The sequence below is a fragment of the Delphinapterus leucas genome, chromosome 4 (assembly GCF_059928025.1).
Source record: "Delphinapterus leucas isolate spDelLeu-1000000601 "Yukka" chromosome 4, BTC_Dleu_Yukka2, whole genome shotgun sequence".
Classification (NCBI taxonomy): Eukaryota; Metazoa; Chordata; class Mammalia; order Artiodactyla; family Monodontidae; genus Delphinapterus; species Delphinapterus leucas.
The window spans coordinates 14,153,528-14,174,565 of record NC_143132.1 but is presented as its reverse complement, the minus strand read 5'-3'; the positions used below and the strand labels follow the sequence as shown (position 1 = coordinate 14,174,565).

The 21,038-nt window shown below is 35.5% G+C and overlaps 1 protein-coding gene across 1 annotated transcript; it reads right to left on the bottom strand.

Moving 5' to 3' along the window:
* Positions 1–4,735: 4,735 nt before the first annotated feature.
* On the bottom strand, positions 4,736–11,601 carry LOC111174830 (uncharacterized). The gene is made up of 2 exons (XM_022573971.3): positions 11,401–11,601; positions 4,736–5,401 (listed from the first exon to the last, which is right to left on the bottom strand). Exons 1-2 carry the CDS (start codon positions 11,541–11,543, stop codon positions 5,212–5,214), a joined length of 333 nt encoding a protein of 110 aa, XP_022429679.3. The 5' UTR covers positions 11,544–11,601; the 3' UTR covers positions 4,736–5,211.
* Positions 11,602–21,038: the final 9,437 nt, after the last annotated feature.

The following is a 21,038-nucleotide window of genomic DNA, read 5'->3' as shown; positions in this document are numbered from 1 at the left end:
GCAATGGACCATTTTTATTGAGGATAAGTGATTTTTCCAACTGTACAATGTTAGGATCATCAACACAGTCATAATAGAGAATCAGAGATTAAGAGAGTAAAGCCTAACATTTGGAAAAGAGTCAGATGATACTACCATGGAGCTTCAGGCCACAAAGATGCCAATCTAAAAATGGGTAGCTGGAGGTCAAAGTCTCTGTCAGGCATGTAATTTCTTGGATACAGAAATCATGGGTTATAGATCCTTGAATCACCATTATCTTTAGGTATGTTGTTTCAGAAGCAAACAAGGCTTGGATGGTGATGTTTTAGCAGCAAGAAGAATAACATTTCCTATAGAAAACTGGCCAGTAGCTGCAGTAGCCAGAGCCATATCCACAGCCACATCTGGTTCAATAACCACAGCCATAACGGGAGCCATATCCACAGCCGTATCCTGAGCCATATCCACAGCCATAGCGAGTCCCATATCCACAGCCACAGCAGAAATCATATCCACAGCCATATCTGGTTCCATAGCCACAGTCATATCCACAGCCATAACTAGTGCCATATCCATAGCCATAATAGGGGCTAAATCCACAGCCATAGCTGTTTCCACAGCCATAGCCACAGAAGTTGCCATAGTACTTGCAACACATGTTGTTAAAGGAAGTGGATTCAGGTGGGTTGCAAGAGGAAGTTTCTGAAGCATGTGTGTCATCTGCTTCCCACGGACCTTTATATACTGTCAGTAATTGGCAGAGCATACCATTCATTCCCTGACATAGACAACAAATATGTAAGCAACCATTATATGCCAGTCACTGTTGACAATCAATAATAGTTTCTTTAAAATGAGCTCATTATTTTGTATACTCCAGTTTTATTTAAAGAGCATCATTTTAATTTTTTCTGCTGAAGAATTGTCTCAGTAGAATCATGTGCCCAATAACTGATTTTTTGGTTGGGTTGTTTGTGGGTTTTTTTGCCTTTGAGTTGTATGAGATGTTTGTATAATTTGGATATTAGCACCTAGTCAGTCACATCATTTGCAAATATTTTCTCACATTTCATAGGTTGTCTTTTTATCTTTTCAACTGATTCCTTTGCTATGCAAAATCTTTTAAGTGTAATTATGTCTCATTTTTTTATTTTTGCTTTTATTTCTTTTGCCTTAGGATACAGATCCAAAAAATGATGCTATAATTTATATCAAAGAGTGTTCTGCCTATGTTTTCTTCTAAGAGTTTTATATTTTCAGGTCTTACATTTAGGTCTTTAGCCCATTTTGAGTTTGTTTTTGTATTTGGTGTGAGGGAATGTTCTACTCTCATTGTTATATATATGGCTGTCCAGTTTTCCCAGCACCACTTGTTGAAGAGACTGTCTTTTCTCTTTGTATATTCTTGTCTCTTTTGTCATAGATTAATTGATCAAAAGTGTATGAGATTATTTCTGGGCTCTGTATTCTGTTCCACTGACCTATGTGTCTGTTTTGGAGCAAACACCACACTGTAGTGTAGTCTGAAGTCTGGTAGGGTTGAACCTCTAAGCTTGTCCTTTATTATGACAAGTGCTTTGAAAATTGGGGGTCTTTTGTTGTCCTAGTTTTAGAAATATTTTTCTATGAATTTTAGGGTTGTTTAAGGATTATTTGTCCTAGTTCTGTGAATTTTAAAAATATTTGTTCTAGCTCTGTGAAAAATGTCATAGGTATTTTGATAGGGATTGCATTAAATCTGTAGATTTCATTGGGAGGTATGGCCATTTTTATAATATTAATTCTTCAAATCTAAGGACACAGGATATATTTCCTTTTCTTTATATCAATTTCAATTTCCTTCATCAAATTTTATAGTTTTCAGAGTATAGATATTTCACCTCCTTGTTTAAGTTTATTCCTAGGTAATTTTTGATGTAGTTTTAAATGGGATTTGTTTTACTTTATCTTCCTAATATTTTATTATTAGTATATAGAAACAGATTTCTGTATATTAATCTTGTGTCATGCAACCTACTGAATTTGTTTATTGGTTCTAATGATTTTTGGGTGGAGACTGTAGGGTTCTCTACATAAAGTACCATATCATCTGCAAATAGTTATGGTGTTACCTCTTACTTTCCAATCTGCATACATTTCATTTCTTTTTCTTATGACTGCTGTGGCTAGAACTTCCAGTTTAAGTAGAAGGGGCGAGAGTGATCATCTTTGTCTTGTTCCTGAATTTATCAGGAAGGCTTTCACCTTTTCACCATTGAGTATTATGTTGGCTGTTGGTTTGTCGTAAATGGCCTTCATTATGTTAATGTATATTCCCTCTACACCCACTTTGACAAGAATTTTTATCATGAATCGATGTTGAATTTTTTCAAATGCTTTTTCTGCATCTATTGAGGTGATCATGTGATTTTTGTCTTTCTTTTTGTTGGTATGGTGTATCACATTGATTGATTTGCACATGCTAATCCACCCTTGTGACCCTGGAATAAATCCAATTTGATCATGACGTATGATCCTTTTTGTATTATTGGACTTGGTTTGCTAATATTTTGTTGAGTACTTTTGAATCTATATTCATCGAAGATATTGGACTATAATTTTCTTTTTTCTATAATCTCTTTGTCTGGTTTTGGTATCTGGTTTTGGTGGCCTTGTCAAATGAATTTGGGAGTGTTTCCTCATCTTCAATTTTTTGGAACATTTTAAGAGGATTGGTATAAGTTCTTCTTTTTATGTTTGCTAGAATTCCCCTGTGAAGCTCTCTGGTCCTAGACTTTTGTTTGCTGGGAGTTTTTCAAATTACAGATTCTACTTCACTTGTAGTGACCAATCTGTTCAAATTTTCTGTTTCTTCTTGATTCAGTCTAGTCATTCTGTATGTTTCTAGAAATTTGTCTGTTTCTTCTAGGCTGTCCAATTTGTTGGCATATAACTGTTCATAGTATCACTTATGATTTTTTGTATGCCTGTGGTATCAGCTGTTATTTCTCCTCTTTCCTTTCTTATCAAAATTAAAGTAACTTTTTATAGTAACAATTATGAAATCCAAGTTGGAAGGGAGTATAAACTCTGGAAGGTGATTCCTTCTACTGGAATCTCACATTTCAACAACAAAAAATGAGTTATGATCCAGTAGTCTATAGAATGCCTTCAACAGGAATTTTCACAAAGCTGCTGATTTCATTTTCTGAGAACATTCATTATTAGAAAATTTTCTTTCAGTTGACAAATCTTTCTACCTATTTTTTTCTGATATTGGTCACTGGTCTAATCTGATCACTCTGCTATGTTTAATCCTTAACAATAAGCATAAAGAAAATATAACTCCATTCCAATTTTTATTATTCTTCAGTTTCTTTCCTTTTCTGTCATCTTTTAAGTTCAAAACTATCAATTTTACTTCACAAATTCCCTGGGATAGACACTTTATATTTCAATACCCTGCCAACACACACTTTCTTTCCACAATACCCGTGGATTAGTGAAAATTCTTCTATCTTTATTGCAGTACTTCTAATACCTTTCCATTCAAACATCTGGATTTTGATGCAAAACAGCAGAAACAATATCTATTCTGTACTTCACTGCATAATCAGCTCTGAGAACAGTGCCTGGCACATAATTTGCACTCAAACAATATTTCTCCAATAAGACTATGAAGTCAAACATTTGTGTGGCACATATAAACTGTAGGATATTTGCAAATATTATCACCATTTTCTCACTTCTGTAAAGCTGAGTGTCTCAAATATTCTTTAACTAAGGAGTCACAACATTTATGACTTTGAAAGTATGTTAAGATTTGTGAACACTCTTTTCTGGATGTATAAATTAACTCATACATGCCTAATAAATCATATCCTGCCAAAACTTCACAGACTTCTTTTCCCACTTTACACTTGCTACTGACCTTTCTAATCTTCCTTTGCAATTGGCATCAGCTCATCACAACTTCAAAATACCTCCCTGAACTATCCCTCTGATACTTCGATCCTTACTCTCTTTCCCATAAACCAGTTTTATTCCCCCCTCCCAATTGTCAGTTTGAAATTATCTTAATTATTTTTTACTGTTTATTTTTCTATCTTAATGTATGAGACTATAAACACTGTGAGAGCAAGAAACTTGTCTATAATTTTCCTACTTTGTCTTCACTAAGATAAGGCCCTTTCAAAACTACTCAAAACTATTTGTCAATTAAGTGACTGAAATCAATTTCCTCAACCTCAGTATATGAAAACAAATACATTTTCAGTTCCATCAAAAGCAGATGATATAACAGAATATTTTTTAACATATTTATTTGAGTATAATTGCTTTACAGTGGTATGTTAGTTTCTGCTTTATAACAAAATGAATCAGTTATATATATACATATGTCCCCATATCTCTTCCTTCTTGTGTCTCCCTCCCACCCTCCCTATCCGACCCCTCTAGGTGGTCACAAAGCACTGAGCATAACAGAATTTTTTTATTCTCACTTATCTGTTGCTTAGTTCTTTATTCTTGTGTTTTTAATACCTATGTCTAATTCTAATTTCTCATTAATTCTGGAAAATATCTCTTCAATTCCTTTAAGCACTCAGGGCACCTCTTCTCTACCTTGGACTCTGCATTAACATCCTGAATAAAGTGTCATTCCTCCTCCTCTTTCCACTCCAGCTCCAACCTAGACAAAGCGGGATTTGCAAAGCACAGTAGTGAAATACCGTGAGATTTGTACTTTGGTATAGGAGTGCCTGAGTATGTGAGAAACAAAAAATAGGAGAAGACATTTTTTCTGGTGCAAACATAAGAAGAAATGCTTGCATTATATCAGGGAAAAACTCAAGGTTCAGGCAAGATATTAGCCCAACTTTCAACAGAGGCCATAACATCTCAAAAAATGACTAATTCACAAGCAAGTACACAAAGGTTTGTTAGAAACAATGAACCATTTTTATTGAGAATAAGTGATTTCCCCAACCTTAGGATGTTAGGATCATCAACACAGTCATAACAGTGAATCAGAGATTAAGGAAGTTAAAGGCTAACTTTCAGAAAATAATCAGATGCTATCATGGAACCTCAAGCCACAAAGTTGCTAATCTAAAAATGGGTAGTTGGAGGTCAAAGCCTCTGTTAGACATGTATTTTCTTGGATATAGAAATCATGGGTTATAGATCCTTCAATTTCATTATCTTTAGATGTATCATTTCAGAAACAAACGGGGTTTGGATGGTGATGTTTTAGCAGCAAGAAGAATAACATCTCCCATAGCAAACTGGCCAGTAGCTGCAGTAGCCAGAGCCGTATCCACAGACACATCTGTTTCCATAACCACAGCCATAACCGGAGCCATATCCACAGCCGTATCCTGAGCCATAGTGAGTCCCATATCCACAGCTGTAATAGGGACTAAATCCACAGCCATAGCCACAAGAGTTGCCGTAGTAGTTGCAACACATGTTGTCAAGGGAAGTGGATTCAGGTGGCTTGCAGGAGGATGTTTCTGAAGTGTGTGTGTCGTCTACTTCATTTCAACCTTTATATACTGCCAGTAATTGACAGAACATACCATTGATTCCTTGACATACACAACAAATATGTAAGTAGCCATTATGTGCCAGTCACTGTTCACAATCAACAATGATTTGCTTAAAATAGCTCATTATTTTGGAGACTTCAGTTTATTTAAAGAGCATCATTTTAATATGATGAATTGTCTCAGTAGAATCATGTGCCCAGTAACTGATACCCATTTTCAAAACTTCCTATCATTAAATATATATATTATATTAAAAGGTTTGGGTGGAAATGTAAAAACAAATTACTTCTTTTTGTCTTTCCTCTTTACTTTCACATCTGCCTCTGACCACATGAACACAGAATATTTCTTTCCATTTTCTTGAATCATTGCAACTTCTTGCCAGGCTTTTCCCACCCAGATACCTACATGCCAGGTATTGAATCTCATCTTGTGTAGAAACCAAAGATGCTGCTAATTCTACAGGGCACAAAACAGCCCCAAACAAGAAAAAAATATCTGTTCCAAAATGTCATTGGTGCTATGAATAAGAATCTTGGTTTACAGCTATGCATTTATAAATATGCTTCTTATATACCTATAGATGTTTAAATCCAAACATAACCTATCTACCCACTCTAAACAAACACTTGACCTTTCTATTACCAAACATGTAGTCAAAAAAGTATAGTTTTTGTTTGTTTGTTTGTTTGGAGAGATTTTTTGCTTATCTTACTTGTATAAATTTTACTGATATCACCATTTTCAGAATTTGTCTCCAAAATTTAAGTATTTTTATTATTATTCAAGTATAGTTGATCTACAATATTGTGTTAGTTTCACGTGTAGAGCATAGTAATTCAGTATTTTTGAAGATTATACTCTATTAAATGTTATTAAAAGATAATGGGTATACTTCCCTATGTATACAGTATATCATTGTTGCTTATCTACTTTATATATAGTAGTTTGCATCTGTTAATCCCACGGCCCTAATTTGGCCCTCCTTCTTCTCTATTCCCTTTGGTAACCACAGGTTTCTTTTCTATGCCCGTGATTCTTCTTCTGTTTTTTCATATACACTCACTTCTATATTTTTTAAATTCCTCATATAAATGCTATCATACAGTATTTTTCTTTCTCTGTCTGACTTATTTCCCTGTTTGACTCATTTAACTAAGCATAATATTTTCTAGGTCTATCCATTTTTCTGCAAAGGGCAGTATTTCATTCTTTCTTATGGCTGTGTAATACTCCATTGTATGCATTGGATATATTCAACCATCTGTTGATGGGCACTTGAGCTGCTTCTATATGTTGGATATTTTCCATAGTGCTAATATGAACATGGGAGTGCATGTATTTTTTCAAATTAGTGTATTAATTTTTTCCAGATATATACCCAGGATGGAATTGCTGAATCACATCGTGGTTCTATTTTTAGATTTTAAGGAATTTCCATAATATTTTCCCTAGTAGTTGTACCAATTTACATTCCCACCAACAGTGTATAAGGGTTCCCTTTTCTCCCCATCCTCTCCAACATTTGTTACTTGTAGATTTTTGATGATAGCCATTCTGACAGGTGTGAGGTGATATCTCATTGTTGTCTTGACTTGTATTTCTCTAATAATTTGTGATGTTGAGCATCTTTTATTATGCCTGTTAGCCATCTGTATGTCTTCTTTGGACAAAATGTCTGTTCAGGTCTTCTACCTATTTTTTTGTTGGGTTGTTTGTCTCTTTTATATTGAGTTGTATGAGTTATTTATACAATTTGGATATTAACACCTTATCAGTCACATCATTTGCAAATATTTTCTTGCATTCCATAGGTTGTCTTTTCATCCTTTCAACTGCTTCCTTTGCTGTGCAAAACCTTTTAAGTGTAATTATGTCTCATTTGTTTACTTTTGCTGTTATTTATTTATTTTGCCTTAGGACACAGATCCAAAAATATAAATAATGCTACAATTTATGTCAAAGAGTGTGCTTCCTATGTTTTCTTCTAAGAGTTTTATATTTTCAGGTCTTACATTTAGGTCTTTAACTCATTTTTAGTTTATTTTTGTATATGGTGTGAGGGAATGTTCTAATCTCATTGTTCTGCACGTGGCTGCCCAGTTTTCCCAGTACTATTTGTTCAAGAGACTGTCTTTTATCCACTGTATATTCTTGCCTCCTCTGTCATCGATTAATTGATCATAGGTGTGTGGGATTATTTCTGGGCTCTGTATTCTGTTCCACTGATCTATGTGTCTGTTTTTGTGCCAATATCATGCTGTTCTGATTACTGTACCTTTGTACCATAGTCTGATGCCTGGGAGGGTTGAACCTCCAGCTTTGTTCTTTTTCTCTAAAGAGTGCTTTGGCAATTGGGGTTTTTTTGTTCTTCTAGTTTTAGGAATATTTTTCTATGAATGTTAGAATTATTTAATGATTATTTGTTCTAGTTCTGTGAATTTTAGGATTATCTGGTCTAGTTCTATGGAAAATGTCAAAAGTATTTTGATAGGGATTGCATTAAATCTGTAGATTTCTTTTGGCGGTATGGCCATTTTAATAATTTTAATTTTTTCAATCCAAGGACACAGGACATATTTCCATTTCTTTGTATAATTTTCGATTTCCTTCGGTGCTATATTTTTCAGAGTATAGGTCTTTCACCTCCTTGTTTAAGTTTATTCCTAGGTATTTTTGATGCAATTTTAAATGGGATTTACTTTACCTTCCTAATATTTTATTATTAGTATATAGAAACACAACAGATTTCTGTATATTAATCTGGTATCATGCAACCTTCTGAATTCATTTACTGGTTCTAATGGTTTTTGGGTGGAGACTTTAGAGTCCTCTACATAAAGTACCACATCATCTGCAGATAGCTATGGTGTTACCTCTTCCTTTCCAATCTGGATATTTTATTTCTTCTTGTTTGCTGTGGCTAGGACTTCCAATTCTATGTCAAATAGAAGTGGCAAGAGTGATCATCCCTGTCTTATTCCTGAATGTAGCAGGAAGGCTTTCATCTTTTCACCATTGAGTATTATATTGGCTGTGTGTTTGTCATAAATAGCCTTTACTACATTGAGATATTTTCTTTCTGCACCCACTTTGATGAGCGTTATTATCATAAATAGATGTTGAATTTTTTCAAATGCTTTTTCTGCATCTATTGAGGTGATCATGTGATTTTTGTCTTTCTTTTGTTGTTGTTAATGTGGTGTGTCACGTTGATTTACTTGCATATGTTAAGCTATCCTTGTGACCCTGGAATAAATACAACTTGATCATTGTGTATGAACTTTTTCTGTACTATTGAATTTGGTTTGCTAAAATATTGTTGAGGATTTTTTACCCATATTCTTCAAAATATTGGGCTATAATTTTCTTTTTTCTGTAGTATCTTTGTCTAGTTTTCGTATTGGGGCAATGGTGACCTTGTTGAATGAATTTGGGAGTGTTCCTTCATCTTCAGTTTTTTGGAAGAGATTAAGAAGGATAGGTATCATTCTTCCTTATATGTTAGGTTGAATTGCCCTGTGAAATCCTACAGTCCTGGACTTTTATTATCTGGGAGTTTTTTGAATTACAGGTTCAATTTTACTTCAAGTGATCAGTTTGTTCAAATTGTCTGTTTCTTCTTGACTCAGTTTCAGCATTCTGTATGTTTCTAGAAATTTGTCTGTTCCTTCTAGGATATCCAATTTGTTGGCATGTAACTGTTCATAGTATTCTCTTATCATTTTCTGTATGTCTGTGGTATCACTTGTTATTTCTCCTCTTTCATTTCTTATCAAAATTAAAGTAACTTTTCTATAGTAACAACTAGGAAATCCAAGTTGGAAGGGAGTATAAACTCCAGAAGATGATTCCTTCTACTGGGCACTCACATTTTGAAACAAAAAATGAGTTGTGATCCAGTAGTTTATGGAATGCCTTCAACAGGAATTTTCACAAAGCTGTCAATTTCACTTTCTGAGAACATTAACTATTAGCCAAATTTCTTCCAGTTAATGAATATATCTTTTTTATGATATTGGTCACTGGTATAAACTGATCACTCTGCTATGTTTAATCCACAACAATAGGCATAAAGAAAATATCAATATATCTCCATTCCAATTTTTATTATTCTTCAGTTTCTTTCCTTTTCTGTCATCATTTAAATTCAAAACTATCAATGTTATTTCACAAAGTCTCTGGATTAGACACTTTACTTTTCAATACCACTGCCAACACACACTTTCTGATAACTATACTCCTGGATTACTGAAAAATCTTCTATCTTTATTGCATTACTTCTAATACCTTTCTATTCAAACCTCTCGATATTGATCCAAAACAAATATACATATATATATTCTATACATCACTGAATAATCATCTCTCACAACAGTGCCTGGCACATAATTTACACTCAATCAATATTTCTCCAATAAGAAAATGGATGAAGTCAACCATTTGTGTGGCACATATAAATTGTAGGATATTTGTAAATATTATCACCATTTTCTCATTTCTATAAAGCTGAGTGTCTCAAATGTTCTTTAACTAAGGAGTCACAACATTTCAGATTTTGAAGGTATGTTAAGAGCTAGTGTGTGAAGATTCTTTTCTGGATACACAAATTATCTCATACATGCTTAATAAATCATATTTTTCCAAAACTTAGTGAACTTCTCTCACCCCTTACACTTACTACTGTACTTTCTGTCTTTCTTTGCAATTGACATCAGCTCATTTGTCACAAGTTCAAAATTCCTCCCTGAACTATCCCTCTAACACTTCAGTCCTTACTCTCTTTCCCATTAAGCTGTTTTATTCTCCCAACTGTCGATTTGAAATTTTCTTAATTATTTTTTATACTTTTTTTATCTTCACATACTAGAATATAAACACTGTGAGAGCAGAAAACTTGTCTATAATTTTCCTACTGTGTCTTCACTGTATTGAATGAGACTCTTTCACAACTACTCAAAACTATTTGTCAATTAAGTGGCTTGAATAAATTTCCTCAATCTCAATAAATATGTGCAAGTAAATATATTTGCAATTCCATCAAAAGCAGATGATACAGTAGAATAATTTTATTCTGACTTATCCTTTCCTAGTTCTCTTTTCTTCATGTACTTTAATACCTAACTCTGCTTATAATTTCTCATTAATTCTGGAAAGCATTCTCTTTCATTCCACTATTCCTTTAAGCACTCAGGTCACCTTTTCTCTACCTTAGACTTTGCATTAACATCCTGCTTAAAGTGTCATTCTTCCTCCTCTTTTCCCCTCCAGCTCCCTCGCAGACAAAGAGCGATTTGCAAACCACAGTTCTGAAATACTGTGAGATTTGTGCTTGAGTATGTGAGTGCCTGAGCATGTGGGATACGAGAAATAAGTGTAGAGGTATTTCTGATGCAAATATAAGAAGAAATGCTTATATTATATCAAGGAAAAACTCGAGATTCAGACAAGATATTAGCCCAATTTTCAACAGAGGCCATAACATCTCAAAAAAGACTAATTCACAAATGAATACACAGAGATTTGTTAGAAACAATGAACAATTTTTATTGATAACAAGGGATTTCCCCAACAATAGGATGTTAGGATCATCAATACAGAGAATCAGAGATTAAGGGAGTAAAGGCTAACAATTGGAAAATAGGCAAATGATACCACCATGGACTTCAGGCCACAAAATGCCAATCTAAAAATTGGTAGCTGGAGGTCAATACCTCTGTCAGACATGTAATTTCTTGGATATAGAAATTGTGTCCTAAAGATCTTTGAATCAGCATTATCTTTAGATGTCTTTTCAGAAGCAAATGGACCTTGGATGGTGATGTTCTAGTAGCAAGAAGAATAACATCTCCTATAGCAAACTGGCCGGTAGCTGCAGTAGCCAGGGCCAGAGCCATATCCACAGCCATAGTAGGAGCCATATCCACAGCCATATCCATAGCCATATCCACAGCCATAATAGGGACTAAATCCACAATCATAGCTGTTTCCACACCTGTAGTCACAGGAATTGCCATAGTAGTTGCAAAACATGTTGTCAAGGGAAGTGGATTTAGGTGGGTTGCAAGAGGGTGTTTCTGAAGTGTGTGTGTCACTACTTCCCATGGACCTTTATATACTGTCAGTAATTGGCAGAGCATAACATTCATTCCTTGACACAGGCAACAAATATGTAAGTAACCATTATGTGCCAGTCACTGTTGACAATCAATAATGATTTGCTTAAAATAGCTTGTTGTTTTGGAGACTCCACTTTCATTTAAAGAGCATCATGTTAATATGTTCTGCTGAAGAATGGTCTCAGTAGAATCATGTGCTCCAAAACTGATAATCATTTTCAAAGTCTCCTTTCATTTAATATGTATCTTATAAAACAAGCTTGTTGGGGAATGAAGGAAATTTTTGCCCCTTTTTCTCTCTCATCTTTCCAAAACCCCTGCTTCCAGCCATAGAAAAGGTAATACTCCTGTCTCCTTTCTTGACTTCTTGCCAGGCTTCTCCAACCCTCTCAGTGCTCCGTACCTCCTCCACGTCCAACTCTCCTCAAATCCCAAGAAACAGATCAACATCTGATCATTCAAAGCCAAGCCCATCCACTGGAACAATAACTACTTATAAGTGTGGAGACAGTGTGCTGTATGTAAGTGTTTCTTGTTATATTTCCTTCTTCCATGTACCAGGCAAAGTAAGGTCCTTCACAGGTGAGGCAGCCCTCCTTTCTCTCCCATTTTTGTAGCTACATAAGTATTATCATACCACTGAGGAGACTTTCACAACCTAACCAACTTTATTTGGCTGAAGAATCAGAAACCTCAGACCAGAGTCTAAAATTTTTCATATGCATATCTTATCAGAGTTTTGCATTATGAAAGATTAGTGCATTCCCCTAATTCGATAAATCATTCTTTCCTTCTCCTATCAATACTGTTCCTTGTATGTTTAGTTCAGAAGATAAAGTTTAGGAGATAACATTGATACCTACAGCAAAAGCCCACCTTCATGACATAAAGTAGTACAAAACTCAATTTTGCCCTGTATTTATACGTACATTAATCAGAAGTTCTCAACCTTCTACAAAAATTTTTGTTGTGATTTTGAAATATAATGTGTCCCCTTTCTTCCAAATAATCCTATCACATTTACCTTTTCAACATATAAAAGAGGGAAAAGAGCATCATTTCTTCTGCTATTAATGTTTTTCTTGCCACCTTAATTCTCAGCTAAAAAAAAATCTGTTTGCCCATCAAAATTCACATCTGTGATAAGTTCCTGCGAGATGCCTTTCCTCACTGCTAACATCTGGATTGGATCATCCTCCTCTTGGCTCCTATGTGCAGATACATGTCATAGCACTTGTCAAGGTTTATTGAAACAATGTCTTGCCTCACTAATTAAAATATGTCACTCTATACCAAACACTCAGTCTTTCCCTGACCAAACATTCAGTCCAAAACAAAAGTGTTGCTTTTTTTGTTTGTTTCAGGGGAGGGGGTTGTTTTGTTTTGATTTGTTTGCTTATCTTACTTTCTAGGTTTTATTTAAATCAACATCTTCAGAATCAGGAAGACTCTAAAATATACATTATTTTTTACTGTAACAACCATGAAGTCCAAGTTGGAAGGGAATATAAGGCCAAGAAGGTCATTCTTTTTACTGGATACTTGAATTTCAACAACAAAGGAATGAGTGGTGATTGAGTACTTTATTGAATGCCTTCAACAGGGATTTTCACAAAGCTGCCAATTTCAATTTTTGAGAACTCCCATTATTAGACATTTTTCCTTCAGAGAAATCATTCTACCTATTTTTTTCTGGTATTGGTCTCCAGTCTAATGATCACTCTGCTATGTTTCATCCCTAACCATAAACATAAAGAAAATATATTCCCACTCCAATTTTTCTTATTCTTCAGTTTCTTACCTTTTCTGTCCTCCTTAAAATTCAAAACTATAAATTCTACTTCACGAATTCTCTGGAATAGACACTTTACTTTTCAATGCAACTGCCAACACACACTTTTTGGTCACAGTACCCCTGGATTATTGAAAAAGTCTTTTATCTTTATTGCATTATTTCTAATACCTTTCCATTCAGATCTTGGATACTGGTTTATAACAGTAGAAACAATCTCTATTCTGTGCATCCCTGAATAACCAGCTATGAGTACAGTGACTGACACATAATTTGAAGTTACTATTTCTCCATAACAAATGAATGGATCTGGGGCTTCCCTGGTGGCGCAGTGGTTGAGAGTCCGCCTGCCGATGCAGGGGACACGGGTTCGTGCCCCGGTCCAGGAAGATCCCACATGCCACAGAGCGGCTGGGCCCGTGAGCCATGGCCGCTGAGTCTGCGCGTCCGGAGCCTGTGCTCTGCAACGGGAGAAGCTACAACAGTGAGAGGCCCGCATACCACAAAAAATAAAATAAAAAAAAAAATGAATGGATCAAGTCAACCATATGTTCAAACGTTGGTATGCCACTTATAAATATAAGATATTTGATTATATGCTTAAATTGTCTGAACACCAATTTCTTCTTTCTAAAATGGAGCCTAACTATTTTTACATAACTGTTTTTCATATATTGCATGCCTATTTAGTGCTCTGGGTCAGGAATATTACTCAGTAAATGCTATTCCCTTTATCTCAGTTGTTTTTTTCCCCTTGGCTATAAATATTTATTTTTGTGATTATCATTTTAATACATGTTATTTAAGAATGTGCTTTTTAGAATCCAAACATAAGTTTTAATTTTAAATAATTTTACTTTTTTTTTTTTTTGCAGCAACATGGATGGACCTAGAGATTGTCATACTGAGTGAAGTAAGTCAGTCAGAGAAAGAAAAACACCATATGATGTCCCTTATATGTGGAATCTTAAAAAATGGTACAAATAAACCTATTTACAAAACAGAAATAGAATCACAGATGTTGAAAACAAACTTATGGTTACCAAGGGGGAAAGGGAGGGCAGGAGGGGTAAATAGGGAGATTGGGATTGGCATATACACACTATTATGTATAAAATAGATAACTAACAAAAGCCTACTGTATAGCACAGGGAACTCTACTCAGTACTCTGTAATGACCTATACGGGAATAGAATCTAAAAAAGAGTGGATATATGTATAACTGATTCAATTTTCTGTGCAGCAGAAACTAACACAACATTGTAAATCAACTATACTCCAATAAAAATTAATTTTAAAAAATCTCATTTTTCTTACCCCATAGTTTTAAACTCTTGTCTACTAATAGATTTCAGACACCCATATTTATTTGTACTGAAATGTTTATTTAGTCTGAATTTAAGGTAATAGCTTTGTAACTCAAAAGAGGTCATTCTATGATACATATATATATGCCTTAATTAAAATTGTTTTTATGATAAGGAAGAAAACCCCCCCAGAATATAAATTACCTTCTTAGCAGCCTTTCTGCAACCTGACTGAGCCATTTTGTATAGTAATTTATTACCAAAAATACAATGTCAACATTATGTCGTGGGGCATGGAATCATGCATATTTTCAAGTTCAGAAATTTATGTTGTATTTTTAAAGCATATATCTTGGGAACATGTTTAGGTACATATCATGTAAAAACTTGATGTGGACTTTTTTGAAATCCACAAGAGTAAAAAGATCAGTCCACAGAAAAATATTTTATTTTTAAGACTATGTCTATTTTGATAGCTTGGATTAAGTATCATCTTGCAGTAAGACATTTTAGTCAAGATCAAAGATTTATTAAGCAGTAAATCTTCATTATCCACGTGAAATATGTTCTAGAGATTCCCATAATTAGGAACATACATAAATTTCCCCCTTAGAGTATATTTTTTTTAGCTTCAAATCCCCCAAAATCTTCTAATCTAAACTCTCATTAAACAATGAAAACATTCCTTCTAATCAGTCCATCTCTGTTGTATGTTGGAAAGTGTCTGTATACACATTATCAATTCATTTTCACAACCTCGTAAAATTAACAGAGTGGGTACTTGACAAACAAGTGTTCAGAGGAAGAAGCCAAGCCTCGCAGTGATCAAGCCACTAGCCTGAAGTCACACAGCAGAGGAGTATCAGAGCCAAGTCTTCATAGTCTTCTGCTGGTGGGTTCCCTGGCATATGCTCCTCTGGCCAGGCCCTCTCCCGCTCGTGGAAGAGGTATGCACTGTGCTCTAGGTACTCTTATGAGAACAGGGAAAGCCTGAGAGTTCCTCTCTAGATGTGCTTAGTGATTACACATCCCCCAGGAGTGATAATAAATGGACACAAAGATTTATTTTCCCACTCCCCTATCTGACTGGCCAATTCCTACTCAGGCCTCAACTCAAGGGCCTCCTCTTCTCAGATCTCCTTCCTGATGCTCACAACACTAAATAACCCTCCATATTTTATAACTTTCACAACATATGGCTATAAAAACAATTACTTCATTCTATTTTTAATCTTATGTTACTCCTACACAAGATTATGAATTCACTGAGAACTGAGCCCATTTGGATAGACAGATTAGATAGATGTTAGATAGATAGATAGATGATAGATAGATGGATAGATAGATATAAATGATAGATAGATGATAGATGGATAGATAGATATAAATGATAGATGATAGATATGATAGAGAGATAGATGATAGATAGAATATAAATAATAAACAGATACACAGATAAGTTGCCCACAACATCTGCCATACCACAAACCTTACCTCTCTTTCCTTAGCCTCTACACTGGACAACAACTTCTTCCTACACTGCTGAGGATCCAGAAGACCTGACATGATTTTACTTAAAGACGGAATGACTGAAGCTCACACCAGCCATGATATTTTTCCTATTTTTCTACAATACTTTGCAGTGTGAAAAGCTGACTCTCCCCTCCATCCACTCTCCTTACTCCTGCAATGGAAGACGCAAATCAGAGAAAGAATATCCCCCTTTACTTTCTTGTTTCTAGAGTACTAACATCATTTTCTCTGCTAGTCAGGCTCAATACTTCTGAGTCATTCTTGATGAACAGTTCACAGAATGTCAGGCCTGGATGTACCCTAGGTCACCACTTACCTTGGAGTTCTCACTGTGGTGATCTTGCCTTCCTTGCCTATGATCAGGCAGCTTCCATCACATGCATTCCAGTGGAATAGTCAGTTCAGCTCTCAGAGCCATAGTTATTGGAAACATATTTTATATTTAGAAGTCATTTTCCCAGTAATTATCACCTATTAGTTCCAATTGTGATTTCTGGGACACGAGAAGCAAATCCAATTCTCCTGCCATATTATAAGCCTTTAAATATGCTTTGATAACTCATGTCACTTCTTTCCTCACAAGTCTAGATATTATATGGTTACATTTCCACTGTTTCTCTTCCTTGGACATCTCTTCTATCTTCCCCCCTCACCATGTCCAGAATTCAGAGATTCACCCTCTCAAGGGGTTCAGAAGTCTATCACTTCTTTCCCTTTATTTGTGTCAATATCCAATTCAGGTCCACATCACAGCTTCCCTGAATTCTCCTAGACTCATATCTCTTTCTGTTTCAATCCATTCTGTAAGACAATACCAGTTTCATTCCCCATAAACACATAAATAATTCTTCTTTCTGTGTATATGCATATACAAGTATGTATTTGTTATTTTAGATACGAGTAATCGCTAAACAGTAAATTATTGAAGAGAAATGTTTGGAGGAACCAATGAAGTCACAGGGATGCACAAGAAATTAAAAAACAGGGAAGTTACAAAACCTGTAGTTAGTGATGCATTATAGTAAGATTAATGACACAGACTAGATAGATTCAAAGAAGCATTTCATTGGGAAACCAATTTGCCCCAGTGTGGAGCACTAATGCTCATGGCCAAGGACACAATGTAGAAAGGAAGCATGAGATACATGTAAGGGTTAAATTTCAGAAAACAAATGGAATTTTATCTTCTTTCTTCCATTGTTATCAAAGCCCATCTATGACAAAAACATTTGAAAGGAATAAAAATATTCAATGACTCCTCCTTGGAACAGAGTTCCACTTGTCACTTCAGTAGCAAAGGATATTCTGGTAGTAATTTGCTAACAGCAAAAGAAATAGCATCTCCTGTAGCAAAATGAATAGTAGCCATGGCAACTACAGCCAGATCCATAGCTTGACCCATATGGCCACTACCACAGGGCCTTTATTCATAGACATAGCCAGAGCCATAGCTGTAGCTGTACCTCCATAGGAATTTCCATAGCAGTAACAACTCATGATGCTTAGGAGCTAAAAGTGTCAATGGAAGGTATATGTGGGAAGCAAGGGAGTCTGAAAATCAGAGTGTTACCCACAATCTCAGACCTTTACATGCAGTCAGGTGTGGATGGGAAACACTGAGTCAGCCTGCTCAGTGACATAACAATTTGCTTCGAAAGAGCTCATTTTACTAGGCACTTCAAATTTGTTAAGAAGTCTCTTTAATTTGCTCTTTCACAGAGTTTTCTCTAGTTAATAATAAGCCTGGAATAACATTGACTTCTTTTTCATGACCCCAACTCTATTGAAAACATATCTCTCATGTGACTCATGACCTTACAAAGACCAAAGTAAATATTTTGTCCCCTAATTAAATTCAGTGGCTTTGAAATCATGTGTGTGCATGTGCATATATGTTGCATAGTGTGTGTATATGTTTATCCTTATTAGGCAAGACTAGTAATATTATTATCACTATCTACACTTTATATAAAATAATATAATACTACAATACTGAGGGGTTTTTTGGAGATCCAGAGAAATTGGAGGGTATTTTATTTATTGGTCCCTATATTTTTATTTTCATACAATTTTTAAAGGTTGGTTTCCATTTACAGTTATTACAAAATATTGGCTGTATTCCCCTTGTTGTACAATACATCCTTGAGCCTATCTTACACCCAATAATTTGAGATTTAAAAAATTAAGTGACTTGGTCAGAATAGCACAGCTGTTTAATGATAGAAATATAACTTAGTCATTTGATTCCAAATTCCATATGCTTCAAGTTTGACTTCAAGAAGAGGCAGAATTTAATAAATTAGTTATCATTAAAAATATCAAAATGCCAATATTTGCATTTTGTAAATTGTCAACCTCCATGCTTTGCTTTTTTATATTAACAGAGCATTTCTTACTTTTCACTTTGCCCTCCATAGGTCTGTATAAACAAAATGTGAGTGGATAATTTTAACTATGTTTCTGTGAGTTCCAAGTATCCCTTCATGAGCAAAATATCATTATTACTCTCTCTTCCAATCATACTGCTCTAAGCTTTGTCCTTTGAGGTCAGAATTGCCTACTCTTCTTCCTACTGAAAGGAGAGATAGGCAAAGATAGGTTTAAGAGAGAATTAATATGGCTGTTTATAAGTGCTTTAATTCTGGATCTGAACCTGTGTAAAACTTTAATCATGATCTTATAAAATTAAACCATAAAGTAAATGTCATCTTGAAGCTTAGACTTCCATCATTATTGCCTATGCCCATCCCTGCCCCCAAAGAAGTCCCCAATACACGTGCAATCCTTTAAAATTGGATCGGTGCTATGATTCCACCCACATAGCAAATTCTTCCCTGCCTTCTCTCCAAACAAGTTTTGAACAATGATGTTTGCTTACACAAGTTTAATTGGATTCTTCGCTAGACAGTCATGAAGCAAATCAATTCAATTTATCCAACATATGCTGAGTGCACACCATTTATGAGGCACAATCAGGGCCAAATGCACGGCTGTGCAACCAGTGCATGTGTACAAGGCCCAGTGCTCAGAAGGCTCCCTGTGCTTGGTGTTAAATGCTCCATCGTCACCATCTCTAAGTTCTTAACACTCTTCATCCTTAAATTTCTGGTTTGTAAGTGAAGTCTGCTGGGACAATGGAACATGTGCAGAGGATTTGGGGTGTTATGTCACATGCAGTCCCACCTCTCACCACTTCCCCACCTCCCCAGAATAAGTCCTTAGTTTCCCACTGTCTCAGCCCCATCCAGCAGTCCTATAACTGCTGCTACCTTCTACCCCCTCCGCCTGACAGGAACCTGGGTACGGGCATGGGAAATTTGGGATCCGGTACTTGTGAGGGTCTAGATTCACTCAACAGCTATCCTCATGCCCCAAAGCACATGACACTAAGTAGAAAACAAAAAGCATCATAATATGTCAAAAGAGACCACGGAATACAGGAAACATATCTTTTTTCCTGCCTTTTTGACACATTTTCAGTTTGCTGTGGACTCTGCAGATTATGTAGCTGGTCCTGGACACGGTGCCAAGGATTGGGAGGATTAAGTAAGAAGAGCAGGTGTTCTCAGACCTGCAAAATTCCAACGATATTTTAGGAATTAGTCCTTGACCCTGTAAGCAGTCTGTAAGCTGGCAGTAGGGCACTAGGAAATTGACTCACTAAAAAAATTAAATATTTCCATCTTGGTTAATTTCAAACGACCAACAGGATGTCACTGATGTGGAGTTGGGGAGAGATGCACATTGTTAACCTTCCGGAGCTGGTACAGGCTGGCTTCTGCACACTTCTGCAAGAGATGCCTCTTGGTGTGGCACTTTAAAAACATGAATCCTGGCTTCAAATTCTGGCAATTCAATGAACTTCTCTGTGTCTCAGTTCCCTCACCTATAAAATGAGGATGTGAAATGATAGTATCTAACTCTTAAAGTTGTTGAGAAAATCTGAGTTAATATCTGTAAATCACTTAGAATAACACCTGGCTTCTAGTAAGTGCTATTTAAGAAGTTCTATTTGTGTTATAAAATGGCATGTGTGATCTTGTTACCTCTCCCATACCCCAGAGTGTGAATTCCTTGAGGTCTAGAAATTTAACTTATGCCATTAAATCCACAGCCCCTAGTGAAGTCCAATACATCATATTTCATGAATGTTTGATGAATGAAAGTTTATAATTCAGAATCTAAAATAGAGATTGGTTCATTAAAGGTGAATTTTTGTCTTTCCTCAAAGCATCCATACACACACGCATACATACACACACACACATACATGAACACATACATACAAACACATACACACACACACACACACACACACTCTCACGCAATCACATTTTATCTGCTCCCTACTTTGGATCTTAAATGTATTCAATGCTAGAAGATATCTCTCCACAATGTGATGAGGTTTCTTAAAACTAACTAATACTATTTGACTTCGCCATCCATTACAGAAACTTGTACAAAATCATGTTATTTTTTTGTGTTTCTTCATCCAGCATCATTATTCTTCTCAAGCCTTTATATTTCAGTGCCACTCTTTTCCTGCAGAATCCCAGAGTATTACAGTAAGAAGAGAGTTGAGAGGACAATTAGTTCTACCTCTCTCCTGATACAGCATTTCCATCCACAACATGTCCACAAATTGGTGACCTGAACTAGTTTAAAACTTTTGGAGACAGGGGAGCCAAGCATATTGCCAATCCACTTTTCAGACAGAACTAATTTTTAGAGGAATTTCTAATGTCAAGAAGTCTAACTCCTTGAATCTTCCATTTAC

What these genes read in the sequence shown, in the direction of transcription:
- LOC111174830 (XM_022573971.3), bottom strand. Translation starts at nt 11,543, where the DNA reads ATGTTTTGCAACTACTATGGCAATTCCTGTGACTACAGGTGTGGAAAC. An exon ending in TATGGCTGTGGATATGGCTC is followed by an intron (nt 5,402 to 11,400) that starts TGGCCCTGGCTA and finishes CGGCAACTCTTG; the next exon opens with TGGCTATGGCTGTGGATTTA.